At 37.2% G+C, this 16849-nt stretch overlaps 1 protein-coding gene across 1 annotated transcript in view; it reads right to left on the minus strand.

The window, feature by feature from the left end:
- Positions 1-2935: 2935 nt before the first annotated feature.
- The window catches only part of OPA1 (OPA1 mitochondrial dynamin like GTPase), a 57368-nt gene continuing 43454 nt past the window's right edge, over positions 2936-16849 (minus strand). The window contains exons 30-31 of the mRNA XM_086468487.1: positions 5413-5490; positions 2936-4901 (exon numbers count right to left, since the gene is read on the minus strand). Coding sequence (XP_086324613.1) covers positions 5426-5490 — 65 coding nt within the window. The 3' untranslated portion in view covers positions 2936-4901; positions 5413-5425. The remainder of the gene's footprint in view (positions 4902-5412; positions 5491-16849) is intronic.

Genomic DNA, 16849 nt, shown 5'->3' on the forward strand with positions numbered 1-16849 from the left:
CATGGTCTGTAAAGACTTCTGCAAGGGAGGATGGATTACCGAACTAATTACAAAATAGAACAGGATCCAATGGCTCTAAACTGACATAAAAAATAAAATAAGATAAACAAGTACCTTGGAGATGGTAACTCACTGCAAGGGCATCCTATCAAGTAAAGCGATAGAATCCTTCAAGATTTAAGATTGCTTGAAATCTTCACGCCAAGATGAGAGTAGATCTTTTCTCCCTTTAACCAAATTATTAAGCTGTATAGAAAAATACATGCATGTCCATTATGCAGGTGATCAGAGAGTGCTCATAGAATGTCCCCTAGCCTGGAAATCAAGCATCAAGAACCGTGTCTGTGCACAAGACAGCAGTAACTGGAAATACAGTAGTTCAGGCTTGCACGGTAGTTTGTAATCAGAACCGTAGTCAAACCTCTACTTCCTCTCCAGGCTTTGGAAACAGGCAGGTTTCTACTTCTCAGTCAATGGAGTTCTCTAGTCAGATGCTTCCTGAGGAAATGAAAGAAAAAGGAAAATATGGGAAGCTAGTTTATTAGCTGCTGTTAATTCAGATAGCTGTATATGCTAAGTTCCTGTGAAGTACTCCAATATCTGAGTAATCTTCACCACTGTACATCCCATGTGTATGAGGAAGCATGACTGGAACATTTCCTAAAGCACTTCAAGAAACACATTCCAAACAGTCAAAGAAGACTCATGCTGCAACTCTGCAAAAACATGGAGGTATCATCACAAACTGAGTCCATATGGCAACACCTTTGCTGACATAAAAGTACCCCACAGACATCTCCAGGACCAAATCCCGCTAAGAACAAAGTTCTAACTGCCTCAAGGGGCCCTGGGTCAGACTTAGAGATCCCATATTTCAACACTTCTCTACGTGCATCTTTTTTAATACAATTGTTAAGAGCTACTAAGATACATTTAAGATACATGAAAATTAAATTCTCCAAACTTCAGCTTTAGAAACACAGCATAACTCAGTTTAAGTTCAAAATACACCCAGTCAAAAAACTGATTAATATATCCTTGATGGTGAAATAGAGCATACCAGTACATTTGTAATAACTAAGAAATTCACTTGATATTTTCACCTTCTAACTTAACTATGCTTGCTTTTGACACTTTGACAAATTTCCAAGTTTTTCGTCTCTCTCATGCTCTGATGAGGTTACTAGTAACCACACAGAAGGAATAATTCTTGACATTTGAAAAACCACCATTTGTACTTTTTTCATGAAGAAGTGACAGAAAAACCCTTGGCCATTAATATTTAAACCTTGTCTCATAAACATGTCATTTAACAAAAACCAGAAACATCTTACTCTATCTACATGGCAATAAAGAACATGCTTTGGAAATGAAATATCCATTTATGGAATAATTAATTTGCATTTGCTGATTCCTTCCCTAATATAAAAGAAATTAGAGAGATTAGTCTTTTCTCCTTACAATGAATTGATTTATGCAGAATCTGAAGGTAGTACATGTAATACAGAAAAGTATTGTGAACTTGTGCAAAACAGTTTGGAATAACGTACTTTTCAGTATCCCATGAATTTTAGAAACAGTTCAAATAATTGTGTTTACTATCTAAAAATTGTTGTAATAGCACATCCTTCTTATGCTGCTTAACACAACTACAGCTAACTATCTAGTAAGATAATCCTTACAAGGAGCATTTTCGAAGTGGCCAACTGGCCCATCCCACTCGGCAGGACAAGGGGAAGTAGTTTTGAACTTCTGTGCAGCAACGAGGAGTTACTCAAAGTTTCAGAATTCCAATTAGCTTTAGTCAGTCCCCTCGCCTCACGGCCTTGGTCAAGTCTCTGTCCCGCCCCTTGGAGGCGGATTGACCGGCCACTGCGAGCGTGCGCGCTCCGAGACGGGAATCTTCCAGAAACGAGCGGGGGCTGCCCTGGGCCCCGCGCCCTTCGCGCCCAGAACCCTCCAGAAAGGGGTGGGGGCGGGCGGCACCGGGGCGCGCGCACTGCGGGGAGAGGGTCGGCACCTCGGGGACCGGGACCGGCCTCGCCCGGTGCGCGGGGCAGGGACGGACCCTCGCCGAAGGGGACGCTGGCTCCCGAGGACCCCACCCCACCTCCGCGGGACGGGGGCCCTCGCTCCCCTCCCCTGTCGCCTTGTCCAGACGTGCCACACCAGCCAACAGCACTTACTGAACCCATTTTTACTTTTGTGAAGTGATGCTAACTTAGTAATGAGATAAGCACAACTTGCCATAACTCTTCTTTCCCCTAATCGTAACAAAAAATCCTATTTAAAAAGTGTAAAATTACCTGTTGCTTATTTGTCAAGATCATTTTTAGTTAGTTTAATCCTGAAATAAGTTAATGTAGAGTTATCCACCACTGATCCTAACATGCCCACGTCTGCAATTTGAGCTTTCTGAAGCAAATACGCATCACCTTCAACACCACAGTTTTACAGTGAGTATTATTTTTTTCTCAATTGATTTTGTAACATTTTTCTTCATCTAAAAGAAGAAGAAAGAAAAAAGGAAAAGACATGTTCCTCAATTCATGGGTTGGTTAGCTGACTGCTTTATAATTCCCAAATGCAATGACCCAGTAAATATGTTTGTTTTAAATACACCTGAAACTAACACTTCATTAACCAGTCTTCATGGAAATTTTTAATATCAGTTCATTATCTAAACTTCCAGAAAGATAAGATTTCAACATAATGATTTTTCCTAAGACATCTTGTCTAAATGTCTTACATGAATGGTAAGGTAATAATTAATTTATTTAGCAAAAGACAACACTTCGTATAGTTATCACTAACTTGGTGCTGACACAGCACTTCCAAATCAGACATTTTAATATCATTAAGAGTATACATTTCCACAGTTTACCAAATGAAAAAAAGAAGGCCAAAGTGACTTCTGAATTAGGTGCAATAGCACTATGTTCAAACCCCACATTTTATTATTCCTTCAGTTACATTTTTATTCAATAAATACCTAGTTTTCATGGAATACATCATGCTAAGCCTTGGATGAGCAGCACAGAGAAGTCAGAAATAGAACTATCGGAACATCACACTAAAAGAGATGAATGCTGGGCCACCGGATGCGACATTTTGCAACATTTACATTACACAAGTTTCAGTGAACTCTACTTAAGCGCAAAAGTTTTTTTGTTGTTGTTTGTTTTTTTGTTTTGTTTTTTTAGAAAGAGGGATTTAACAACACTACAGACTTATTTCAGTTGCTATACAACCTCAGGACTCTGCCTTCAGAATTGTGCAAACTTACTTTTCTGAAGTTATCTTCCCAGAATGATGATGATGCAAGTCATTTTTTCATTTTTCCTTTCTCAAACACTTATTTTCAGGGAGTAATTTTAAACAGAAAATCCCAAAACATTCAGTTAGATCACCTTGAAATATTTAACCTTTCAACACCACTTTATGAATAGTCCACGTTAACTTTTTGTCCACTTGACTAACTATTTTATGTCTGAACACTTGGGGAACGTCTTACCAAATTTTTTATTCTTTCCTCTGAGAGCAAAAAGCAACAGTATCTGTTGGAAAACGTTCAGATTCCTCTTTTTTAATTGCCACACATCAAAAGCAATAGCCTTTTCAAAAGGGAAAAATAAACCTAGGTCAAATTTTCAATGTACATAACTAGACAACTGCAAAACAAACTGTTTCAGGCCTAGTATCTTCTTCCACAGAAGTATTCAGAAATGTATCCAGATCATTTGTGGCAAAGTGTGGACAGAAAAAATATCTGTATTTATCTGTGTATGTATTAATGGTGATTAATCACCAGGCACTGATGATAGAGCCTGTATCATGCCTCAATTTGTCAGAAGTGACATTTCTATGGCAAAACTGAAAGGCTGTAAAAGAAAGACTACTTACTACTTTTGCTATACTGAATGATAAAAATCAAGTGGGTGTGGAAGGACCTTGTGCATAACATTCTTATAAAAGCAATTTTGGTCTTACAGTTGCTATTAGAAAAATTAAATTAATTATAGTTTTCCTTTTTTAGTTGAGGAGGTTGGAGAAGTTGGAATTGTACGGAGTATCTGTCTACATTTCACACGTGCTCCATCAGTTTACTTTGTACCGATGAAGGGAGGAGTTAACAAGGAAATCACAGTCTGTGCAATCCCAGAAATGAAATGTAATTGGCTATGATTCAAGAGTAACAACATATATTAGAAAAGAATGGTTAAAAGGAGCAGCTGTTGACATTATTTCCTGAGCCAAACCTTTTAAGGTGTCAGTGAATAGCAGTTTGCACTTTCACTTGAAAGTACAAGAATTGCTTGGATGATGTCTCAAGAGTTTAGGAGTTTAATAAAATCCACAACTTCCTCTCGAGATCTCAATGCCATGCTTTTAAATCTGTACCCAGAGTGATCAGAGAATGCTTCAACACAGAGCATAACAAATACAAATGGCATTACTTAGAAGGGCATTTTAATGTACATACAAATACTAAAACTTTATGTCAAACTCCCAGGATCATTTGCAGGCAAGAAGATGACAACAGATATAATCATTTTATGAATCTGATCCAGCTTTACCATACAAGAGAGATGACAAAAATTAAAGCTTTTTCCCTTTCAGGAAAAAAAAAAACACCTTAAATGTACAACTTCAGCAAGCTCCCAAGCTATTTCATTGACACACAAGTCAGATTCTTCTGTCATGTGGATGTAGCTTCAAAAATTAAAAGAGCAGGTGGATTTTAACTGAACTTCTCAATCCCATGAGACATTATTTTCTTTCTCCTCCAACATTTCAGGATGATCCCCAAAAGACAGGAAAGAGAATGGGTCACAAAAGCCATTTCTATTCAGTCTTTGTTCAAGGTATCCTGGAAAAGGCTGCATTCTTGTGTAAAGTTGCTGTTAAAACAGAAATAAGTTTATTTTAAATGTGTGCGGATACATGACAGCACTTTGGTTTATGTTTCTGAGAATTAATATAGAAGAAACTTGGAAATATTTTTGCTAGCAATACACAGTGCCTTTAAGGAAAAAAAATAATCAAAATGCTTTTGTAGACAAGAAAAGTGTTCCCTTAATTTTGATTCCAGCTAGTTATACCTTCTTTCTCTTAACATGGATAAAAATAATGGACTGAGAGTAATCAAATAGCCTGCAGTGTTTCACCATATCCGAGTAACTAGCCAGTAACTGTATTTCTACTAAGTTTTGTATCTGCTTGTAGCACAAAAGCTGAAAGCAGAGTTCTGCAGATAAGAAGCAAGAAGCAGCAGCAGCCAGGCACTGCAATAAAACAAAAAGGAATTTTCACCAAGTCTGTATGAAAGCATGTGCATCTAAGAGAGAGATAATCATTTTACATCAAACAATGAGAAAATTGTAGCAATCTTTATGATCTAAACATGATTACCTGCTTGAACAATCTACTTTTCTTGATGGAGGGCTTCTATGAAGGCTTCAAGTTTCTCCTGGATTTCCCGAACTTTTTCTGGAGGAATTAAAAAGACCACCATTCAAATACCTACTCTTAACTGAGGACATGCCCAGATAAAACAACCCAAACCTGTGAACATGAACAAAAACTAATGCCGTCACCAATGTAATCCTAGGCATTTAGTTTAATTACTAAGATTTAGAACGTTTTTCTACTTCAGAAGTGAAACTCTGTCCCATTTGAAGAACTACTACAGATTTTATGATTACCATGCCAATTTAATAATTCAAAAATTTACCAAATCAGTCCAATACTAGAAAAATTTTATTTTAAAACCCTGAAATTTCCATTAGATCATGCACAGCAGAACTACTGTACACCTGTTACACGTAGGGGGTTGTCATCTTTTAAATAATGCCCACTAATCCCTTTCTCTCTTAACCAAATATCCTTATTCTCCACAGCAAGTGTCACGAATACTACTAATCATTCTAAAACAAGTTGAAAGCTTGTGCCCTTTCAGCAGGGAGAATTTCAGGGAACTAAACATCAGTACTCAAGACACCTATTCAAAAGGGCACACACAATGTTAAGAATGGTTAAAACTTGCACTTTATTTCCTTGCATTTCAGTACTAACCAGATGGATGTGGGCAGAATCTTATTTTATATGTAAATACTAAATCTGGGAGTTTATTTCTCTACAAAAACACAACTTGAACACAACTACAAAGTTACTAAGAATGAAAAGGCAACATTGATTGGGAAAAATTCAAGGCTTTAGGCATATTTCCACTCTTCTCAATTCCATACAACACTTGTCATCATATAACCTATCTGATTTATTAAATTGCTTATGAAGCAAGATTTAGAATGTAGCTGGAATCCAAAGCCTGCGAGATTTCCTGCTTCTCTCTCACCACATCCTCATTTGAAGCTCCTTCTGTGTGTGATTATAGCCATGAAAAACACACACTTCAGAAACATGAAGGAACAGGGGGAGAGCAGTAGGACAGACAAAAATAAGTTAGATGAGCATAAACACAGACATTTATTTTTTTTAAGCTAAAAATACTATTGGATTAAAGCCATAAGTTCCCTTGTATCATATACAAGGTTTGAGCTTTTTCTTTGTTTAAAATCTTTCATTAACATTTTCTTCTCTTTAGCAATAACATGTTATAAACTTCCTTTGCTAAGCTGAAATAACAGCAAAACAGAAAGACAAATAAAATAAATAGCTGTAAATGGGATACATAAGCATGAGTGGAAAAAAAAAATTACCTCGAAAGAGACTGCTCTAAGAACGTAGTTAAGGGAACTAAAAGTTTCATCCAGTAACAAAGTGACAATCCCACAGACAGTTATGAAATCCATTTTAGAGTAATTACAATAATAATGATAATAATAAAAACTCAACAAAACCCTGTAGTTCTGTTCTAACAGAAGTAGAGAATTTTAGTTAGCATTTGAAATAAAATATGGAAAATAGCCTGCATGAGGATGAAGAAATCTCAAACTTGTGTCTTTATCATGCAGTTCTCAGGTGACGAAGGGCAAGCCACTTATACTTTCAACACTGCAGTGTCCCCCCTCCCCAATGGTGCTTATCTACAAACACAGATACACCACGAGGTTGAATCACACGCTGGGTCCTAAAGAACTTCCTTGAATTTCAGTTTCTGTTTTTTTTTGTTTGGTTGGTTGTTTTTTTTTTTTTTTTTTTTTTTTTAAGTACTTTGATATTAAATGAAGTATGAGGGCAAAAGCTGTATCTTGGAAGTTTAGAAACAGCAGTAGCTGATTTTTACCGGGCGGGGCAGGGGGATAAAGAAAAAAAAAAAAAAAAAAAAAAAAAATTCCTCGATTCAGTTCAGCAGAATCTTTGAAAGCTGCCATTGAAAAGAAAGTAGTCCCATGATCACTTCTCCTTACTAAGCACATTCAAAGTGTTTCGGTATTATCTCTTCAAAAAAAAAAAAAAAAATACTGACCTGCAAACTATAAATACATAAACCTCTTGTATAATGAAAGCATTAATTCTATGGCATTTATTTAGGCAACTACCTAGCTCGGCTTCTGATACTGATGCTCTATATGTTTTCAGAATTAGCCTTTGAAATAATGTCCTGTTATCTTGGACAGAGTTGACATATTTTTGGAAATTATTAATCCTGGACCGCACTCTCCAAAATGAGCAGCAGTTGCCAGTGATAACTGCAGATTAGATCTCACAACCCAGAAGATCTCTTTCATGTTGTGCTTTCAATAGCTTTATTTTTGATGTGGGGTTTTTTTTTGATGTGTTTTTTTTTTTTTTTTTAATTGCTGTGTGCTTTCCCCAACTATGTTCTTTACATTGATCAAGCCATTAGACTCAGTGAAAGCAGGCAGATTTAGCAGTATTAAGTGCAAATATTTTCCCTTCTCAACCTCTTGCTAATGAAATATTCCAGTCCTAAAAACTAATACCATCAGCAAAAATCTATAATTATTATTTCACCCTTAAAAAAAAAGGGTTTGTGCCAACAAAATCTATTTTAATTTTCTGATTAGTGTATATTAAAATAACAGGATAGCGAATATGTGTTCCACCAGAATATACTGAATCAGCTGTGTTCGCTCAGAGAACAGACATACTAAAATTGACTCCATATTATGAGCACTTTATTAGTTTTTATACTTGGACTGAATTGAAATGATTGCTTAACTGTAGTAATTATGAAGTCTTGAGGTAATTTAATACTTTGAAAAAACATGCTGGCTATTCTTAAAAAAGAACAGTTACAGTGACTGCCAAATAGCTGCAATCATTCATGCTATGCCCTGTATTCTTAGCAGTAGTAAAAGCCTTCTGCAGCAGCAGACCCCAGCCAACCCGTAACATTTTCCCACAAGTCCATTCCATAGCACAGAGCAGCAGTCTGCTAAATTGGTTTACTTTTTAAATAGGCTAATAGCAGTTATGCATTTACACAATACTAATCTTAATAAACCAGTAAATGTAAATGCTCAGGCAGAACTCTTCTAATGAGTGCAAGTGCAGGGTCTGCAATTCTGGGATAACTGCCCATAGTTTCATCAGCAACATGTGACTTTGCATTTGGAACAACAATTAACTGTTACAATTCAAGAGTCAGATGTTACCCATCTTTCTTTAGGGAAGATCTCTGTGAAATGAACAAGCTGTGTACCTGCATTTGTAGGGTTTTGATTGACACCTATATCAAAATACTAGCGACTCAGACTTGTAAGTTATAGTACATTTTGTTTTGAGGAAGGTTTATCAACACGCCAACCCAGAACATCATTTGGGTTTCAGATAAGAATAGTTACTATGCAAGTAAAATAAGGGATAGAGAAAAGTGACCTGTTGCTCTTTCTAGGTTTTGTGATACTGCGTTTTTCCACATACAAGTAAGCCACAGATTAAAAGCATTCAGCTTGCTAGCAAACTATTTTTTAACAGGCTGAACTACCCCAGCACTTTTACACAATGCTCCAATATCACAGAAGGCTGTTAAAGCACTACACTCTTATTATACGGTACTGCAGAAGTTTAAATATATACTATGGTTTACACTGGTTCTAGGAAGACGACGTGGCCTTTGGCAGTTTTAATGCAGACCTGAAGTTACAAATGCATAATTCTTCCAGCACCTGTTAAACCGTGACCAAAAATCAAATGAAATCAATGAAGAATAACTGTAACTAAATCCTTGTTTCCATCTTTAGAACAGTAACATTCACAGGCCTAGGGGCAATGAATGGCTATTCAACTTCCCATTTACCCTATGTTTACCTAAAAGATAAGCTGGTTCATACATCAACTCATTATGCCTCTTGATCTGGTCATGAATATTCCCATAATCCTCCCTCCATATCCTATAAAACTTCACTGACAGAATGAGGAAATTCTTTATTCAGATGTCTTGAGATCCTCATTCATGCTCAGTCTCTCCTTATCTCCATATGAAACGATATTGCTACCCGCTCATTTTCTTTTCATTAATCCTGTGATCCTAAATCTAAAAGGCTCAAAACGAGACTAATTGATCTGTAATGAGGATTTAGATACACTGTGAACACAGAAAGACACAGCCACAGATAAAGTTTGCTTTTCCTAATATCATAAGCTGGTCAGAAGGAGAACTCCCGAAATACTCAGTCTTACAAGGAGTGCTCGCTGACTGATTGCTGCCTCCGATAGCTGAGCTTATCTACTAATTAACAGCAGCTGGGGAATCACTGCTAAAATGAAGCGGCTAAAGTAAATTATCAAACCAAGGGGTTTAGCATAGAATTTTAAAGATGTTCATGTCTGTCTGTCTAGCAGAACAGGAAGAAAACTGTATGAACATTTTAGGCCAATCAAAAAGCTTAACCTTCCCCTGATTAAAAGTTTGCCCACATGACGTCAAATTTCAGTTGCAGCATCAAGAAAAAAATTCTGGACACACCATTGTTTTATATTTTGATGAAACTTGTAGCATGAAATAACCACGATAAAAATGTGTTAATACCTATAAATCCTGTTCTAGATTAAAGTGATTTCTACCTCCAACTAACGTTTACATGGCTTTGATACTGGAAAGCTCATGGTTGTTACTCCTTTTGCTCTGCATTGTGATTTTAGACACACCCCCCCTCTTTTTTTTTTTTAATCTTCCTTCCTTTCTTAATCCCTTCCTTGCTTATAAACTTTCTCACTGCTTGCTGTGTTACTTCTATGTTTTGGTTAATTAACCATAGAGGCAAAAATGTTGAATTTACTGCTGTGAATGCACCATCTTTCCTCTAGTAAAAAGGAAAGCCCAGTTTGTACTCAAATTTCATCAGAATGCCCAGAAGCACATCATTAAAAACTGGAAATGTCGATCCACAGTTTGCTATTGTGCTGAATTTTAGCTTAGGGCTACCTAAGACACAAACCCCATGGTTGTATACAACTCTCTATGAACAGTCAGGTGGAGAAGGGAGGTGGTGGTGGGTGAAATCATCCCTTTGGAGTTCAACATTTTGTACCACATTCCTGGATTTTTTTAAGGGCCGTGCAAAAGCTTTACTTATTGTCGAAGTAGTACGAGGCAGCACGCTCACAGCAACTCCAAACAATGCCCCAGAAAGCAGACTTTCCACCTACAGTTACAAGACCTGCATCAACACGCTTTCTCATGTCTCGCACAACCACAGCCTAGCAGCTACTGTAATTTACTGATCATTGCAAGGTCACGTCCTGCTGAATTTTAGAAAATCCTTTGAAACTACCCATCACATTTTTTGCCAGTTTCCTCTTGTTCACATAGCATATTTTCCTCTGGATGAGGCCAAGAGGAAAGCTAAAGTTTTAGGCGGGGGAGGGAACGACAAAACCACCCAGGCTGCCCTTAAAGAGACAGAACATCATTTATCAGCTGCAAAGACAGATTTATAAGTAGAGGGCCCCCTCTGTTCCTTTAAGGCTGCAAAACAGATGGGAAGTGAATGGACAGTCAAAGGGTCAAGAAAACACATGGGAGGTGCTGCTTGTCTGCTGTATGTATGTTCCCAGCATAAGAAAGAGGTCAAGATTGTAACTGCATGGCTGGGTGCTGGAAAGGCCTTTTCTTTAAGCTGTTACAAAGACAAACGCTGTTCCTCATCCTGCTGTCAAACTGTTATAAATATTGGTTTGTCAAGACAGTTTCAGCAGCTAAAAGATTTTAAAAAAAGGCTGAGCAGGAGGATGAATCATGTGAATGATTCTCTAAAAATTAGCTCATTAGTGTAATAAAAGCACTGCAGAACCTTAAGAGTTTAAATGGAATTTATAGTAGTTCATGTAGTAAGTCCATGAATCATTAAAAATATACAGCCCTTAAAATGCAAGATTGCAGAAAATAGCTAGCGTACCCTTTAATAACTAGTAGTTAGACTGAAGATGCTAACTGATACTACGTTGTAGTAGCGTTCCTTTATTGTTACAAAATGTTTCTTATATGTATTGCAATCTGTAACGAGATTTGAATTTGCAGCCAGTTGAGTTCTTGCTATAAATTCTGACCTCAAAGTACGTTCACTGGAATGGGATAACTATGATACAAAAAAACATAAATACATTTACAAATCAGGCTTCCCCTCTGACAAATAAAGCTAAACATCCACCATTATATTCAGAGTTACTGACAACTTTTCTACTTGCCTTAAATCGCTTTGCCATCCTGAGATAAAAGGTATTTTAATCTCAGCAACATCCAGAATACCTGTACTCCAGTTTATCAGTTCCATAAAGACAATAAGGACAGGGACATGCTTTAACTATCCAAGTGCATCAGCTGAGATGCTTTCATTATTAATTAGATGAAGATAATATTTCAGTATCCTCTAAGAAATATTTATTTTAAACCCTAGAACAAGACAAGGCACTAACCATACTATTTTAATATCACTATGAATATCTCCAAGGGTCAGTCAACATATCAATTTCATGAATATGAGTTCATCAAACTCTGCCTGATAGTGCAATGCAAAGATTTTCAACCAGGTCACCAACAGGAGAAAACATCAAGCAGCCTGTTTCCTACGAAGACATATATAGAGTGTACACTTTTTCTTTTCCCTGTTGTAGGTGAATCCACCTCTAAAACAGGAAGAGATCACCTCGATTGTATATTTAGCCTGCTGTAGAAACATAATAAAAATCTTAGTCTTAAGAAGTCATTTGAGATGGGGGGTGGGGTGGGGGTGGTGGTGAGGAGAAAAAAAGACAACTGCCACCAGTGAAGTCACTTCTGTTGCAAGTATTAATATCATATTAATTATTAATCCCTGTATATTTTATCTGAGCAAAGCTATAAGCTGCCTGTACAAAACAGTATCAACTGTATTTCAGACTAAAGATAACCAAGCAGCAGTAGAAAAGAGTTCATCTGAAAACACTTCAGCTATTTTTACAAGGTATTGAGCATTGGTACGTTATTTTAGTGTTGCTAATAATGCTTTTTAGGACCAGAAACAGGAACTGTGCATTGTGATGATGAAATTGTAGATTACTAATCAATGTCTTGATCTATAGCTGTCCCAGATTCACAAGCGAGACCTCTGCAGCTTAGCGAAACTGCTTCAGCAACACATATCCCGCCTCCTCAGTTGAACAGAACAGAAGCTGACTATTTCTTGCAGCGGTCCCCTGGGCATCTCAGGCTGGCAAGCACAAAGTCTTTCTACCTCTGACAGAGCATATGAGAACTGAGGTACGGGGCTGAAGCAAAACTGACAACTATGTAGACTACTGACTTTATACAAGATATGTTTCTATGGGCTATTTCACATCAGTCCCACTAGCCTACAGAAAAGAAACTAAATATTACCCAATTGTGACCTGAGGTCACAAACTACTATACATTCCTGTACTGCCATTAAGGTTAGCTTAATGTTTATTAATCTATATTAAGCTGCAAGTTTATGAGAATCACCATGTCTACAACAGCAAGGTAGCACTTAGGAACCTTTCAGTCCTCTGCCTCTACCTTAGATTTTTAATTAAAACTATTCCAATAACTCAATCTTTCAACAGAATTTAGCTGTGCTGCTTACTGGACAGCTACAAGGAGCTTAGTAGCAGAATGACAAAGCAACCTCATAAAACAGACTCACATCTTAAATCAGACTTAGGGCCACAGAAGGATTTAATTTCAAAATCAAAACTGTTAAGCTACATTGAATCAGAACACAATGACGCTCATTATTTTGGGTGGAAATAGTGGAAAGTATAAAGGCAAACCAGAAATATTACCCAATGATTCATCTGGTGACGCAAAAAAATTAAAAAAATAACTTTTTCTTATGCAGAAAGGACATATACGGCTACAAAGGTAAATTACTTACATAAAGGCTACTGTAACCTTAAGGCTATAAAGCTGTAAAGAGACTTTAACATCAGAAAAGGTATATGTTGTTTTTCCACCCAAAATAAAGCATACTCAGTAGTTCGCTAGATCATAAAATAATATGCTATCAGGACTATCTACATGAAAGTATCTCTAAAATATGATGTTGAAAAATGAAATAGTGATTAAATTTTTAGATCATAATAATAATAATAGACTTAATTTTTGATAGTCAGAAACTGAAGTCATCATGCCCTAAAGAAAAAACAGGTTGTTCTATTGTTTTTTTCTTAGTTTGTTATCACTCCTAGCTGAAAATATTTCCTTCCCTTTTGTTTTTATATAGACTTCCAAATTGAAGCAAAGTGGAGTCCACTACAACATTAACAATGTGCAACATACAGGACACTGACTTCTCCAGCTTTCGGTTCCATACTAGTTCAAAACAAATGCATACACTGGTCAGTTTAAAAGTTTGCATTTATACAAATACTCATCTCTCCTTAATAAGTATTTATTTAAATTTTGATTAACAGATACCTTCATGAGCAACCAGTACTAAAAAGAAAATAGCATCCAATTAGATGTTTTGATCCTTGCATCATTAAGGAAATTTTAAAAAATAAATCTGCCAGACAACATCAGAATGACCCTCAAGTACAAAAGACACTGGTCTAGAGTAAGATTAACAGGCATTAAATACGTCATTCCTCATGTAGCAGTTTATCATTATTTTTCAATGTCAACTTTAAGTGATAGGCTTCGCTTAGTCAGTGACAAATGTGCTGAACTTTGTAAGGATCTGTTTTAGAATCTGGACATCAGTGCCTAACTCTTCATCAATAACTTTAAGAAATCACAGCAGACAGACTTCGGTCATCTGGGATTCTTAAGTTAAGTAAACCATCACTCCATCACGGGAGGTTTACAAGTGATGTATGTTCTCCCTTGAGGATTACTTCCCTCTCTGAGAAAATGCAGCTTTTTAAAGCACTTTCTGCCACGACATGAAGCAGGAACTATCTTATCTGCACTTTGACACAGACAGTCCTACACATTCTTCTGGTTTTAATTCATTAGTTTCATGCAGCTGCCCCAAAACTCAGAGAGGAAAAAAAAGGGAAAAATAACTCCAAACTTGAACATTCAACCAGGATCTCTCACGTCAAAGCACACTTGCTTGCGTTAATTTCATAAATTATCTACATGGATTTAAAAACACAATAATCACGCAAAACCAATTAATTTGCATTCTAAGAGTACCAGAAAGTTAGCAAATCTACTAAAAACAAAGGGATGCATTGTTGTTGACTTGCTCACGTTGAAAGGAAGGGGAAATGGAAGCACAACCGCACAGACGGATCCCAAGCACATTGCCCCTCTGACTTCCTGTGCCACAGAGCACCAGGACCTCTACAGAGCTCAAAGGGAGCACAGGAGTCATCCTGCCACCAGCACACTGGCAACACCAGCACAAGCTTGAATTCGTTAGATACAGACGGCTCGCATGAGCACTTTGACTGGGATTTGGGCAGAAATGAATGCGCCCTAGATGACAGCCAGCCTCTGATAAGATGCAGGCCACACTGATGTCCTGGGGGAAGCTGCGGGCAGGGGACTGTGAAGACAGCAGCTACCCTGCACATGCTTATCAGAAGTTGGAGATCTGTTCCGTGATTCCCAGAGGAAAATGGCTGTTCTGCTTTTTTTTTTTTGGTTAGAAGGCCACACCACCTCCTGGTGTAACGTTCTGCCAACTCAGGATCAGACATTAACTGCTATGACCAGCTGAAAGGAGCAAAGCAACACTGCTGCCACTTCTGGGAATTGTCTCACAACTATGAAGTGACCACATTTTTACTTACGTAGCTTCTAAACCACCAGTATTTAGGCATCGTGGAAAAAATGAGAGCATAAAATAACTGTAATTCTGCAGATTCTAATAAAATTACTCCTCCATTTGGATTTCCTAGGACAGTTTCCTCTTTCCTAGGTCTGTCTTTGAGCAGTGGGGGTGATACCTGGGCTCTCATTCAAATATCTTCACAATTATACTTTTTTTTCTGTATCTTGTAAACACCAAAACCCATGTTGGTTCTGAACAAGCAACTTAAGGATCGATTTAAGGACTACTAACCATTGCTTTTTGAGCTGTTTTGTCTGCCTCTGGTTTATAGAGAAAAATTACCTAAGATCTGCTTATTTGAGAGAAAATCCTTCCCCCTACAGCTGAGCCTCACCCTCTGTGAAACACTGATCTTTTAAAAAAGCTGAAGCTCATAATAGAAGGGAAAATGGAAGCAAAGGCCTTAGAAAGCCAAGTCAAAGCATGATTTTAAGGAGCACATGTAATCAACAATGTCATGTGGGACAGAGGTCAAATCAAAATAGCGTTGACAGTCATCTCAAGGGACTGAAATTTTATTAGGGTACAGTCATGACCACAATACAGAATTAGTTTCACACAACATTTTTATTCTGCAGCTAACAGCAATGAAAGGAAAAAAAAAAAGTAACTACAGAGTACGTAATTATCTGTAAAGTACTCCTCACAGACTTTATCCTCAACTTTGCATAAATGCATAACAAAACCAGACACTCACTTGGACTTAAATTGGTTTGTTACATACAACAGACATGACAGATCCCACTGAGCTTAGCCAAATACATCATAGGAATTCCAGATCCTGAGTCAGCAACTTGCATATGGAAGTACCAACATTAGCTAACATTAGCTTTCTAACGCCATTAAAATGGCAAGTTTATTATATGCATATATGATACTAAATCATTTACACTCAAAGTTTGCAAAAGGTTTACATTCAACACTAATGGATTCAATGCAACAGAAAAAGTTAAGTGACTTTAAAGCAATGACTTTAGATATAAAACTTGAAAGCATTTTACTGTAACACTGGTTTATTTATTTTTTTGTATGTTTTAGTCTTTACAAGAAAATAATTAAGTTCTGCAAACTGTTATATTTCACACGTTACAAACGTATGACACAATTTAAAGAAATAGCCCTAAGCTATCTTTTCTTCATGTGAGGGCTCACTCCTCAAAAGTTTCAAAAAGCTTTTGTGCAGAAAGAAGTCTCAGCTAGCCCATGACACCTGTACAGGTGTCAATATTACTGACAAATGAACTTGGAGGCTGACCCCTTCACATTCATACCTAGTAATTTCAGGATCAAGTTTCCATAGGCATTCCGCAAGTCCCTTCCCACCTCCTGCCACTGACTCTCCCTGTGTAAATGCACATGGTTTTACTTATAATTTGGTGAAGTTCTGGGTTTTCTTTTCCTTTTTTTAATTCGTGAGGAAACAGGATATTGGATGAATAGTATGCTGACCTGGCAAGATGCTTTGCATGTACTGTCCCTATATGTGTTTATCCTGTGCACATAAAAGATGCCTTTGCAACGTTCACAGTCTAGCTGTTTAAAAGGAACAAAGGAGAAGAAATGAAGATAGAGCACGTGTATTTCTTTGGGGTCTGTGATATTTCATCTCTAGTGAAGTCAATGGCAAAGCTCCTGCTCAC

The sequence above is a fragment of the Leptosomus discolor genome, chromosome 7 (genome assembly GCF_034619465.1).
Source record: "Leptosomus discolor isolate bLepDis1 chromosome 7, bLepDis1.hap2, whole genome shotgun sequence".
Classification (NCBI taxonomy): Eukaryota; Metazoa; Chordata; class Aves; order Leptosomiformes; family Leptosomidae; genus Leptosomus; species Leptosomus discolor.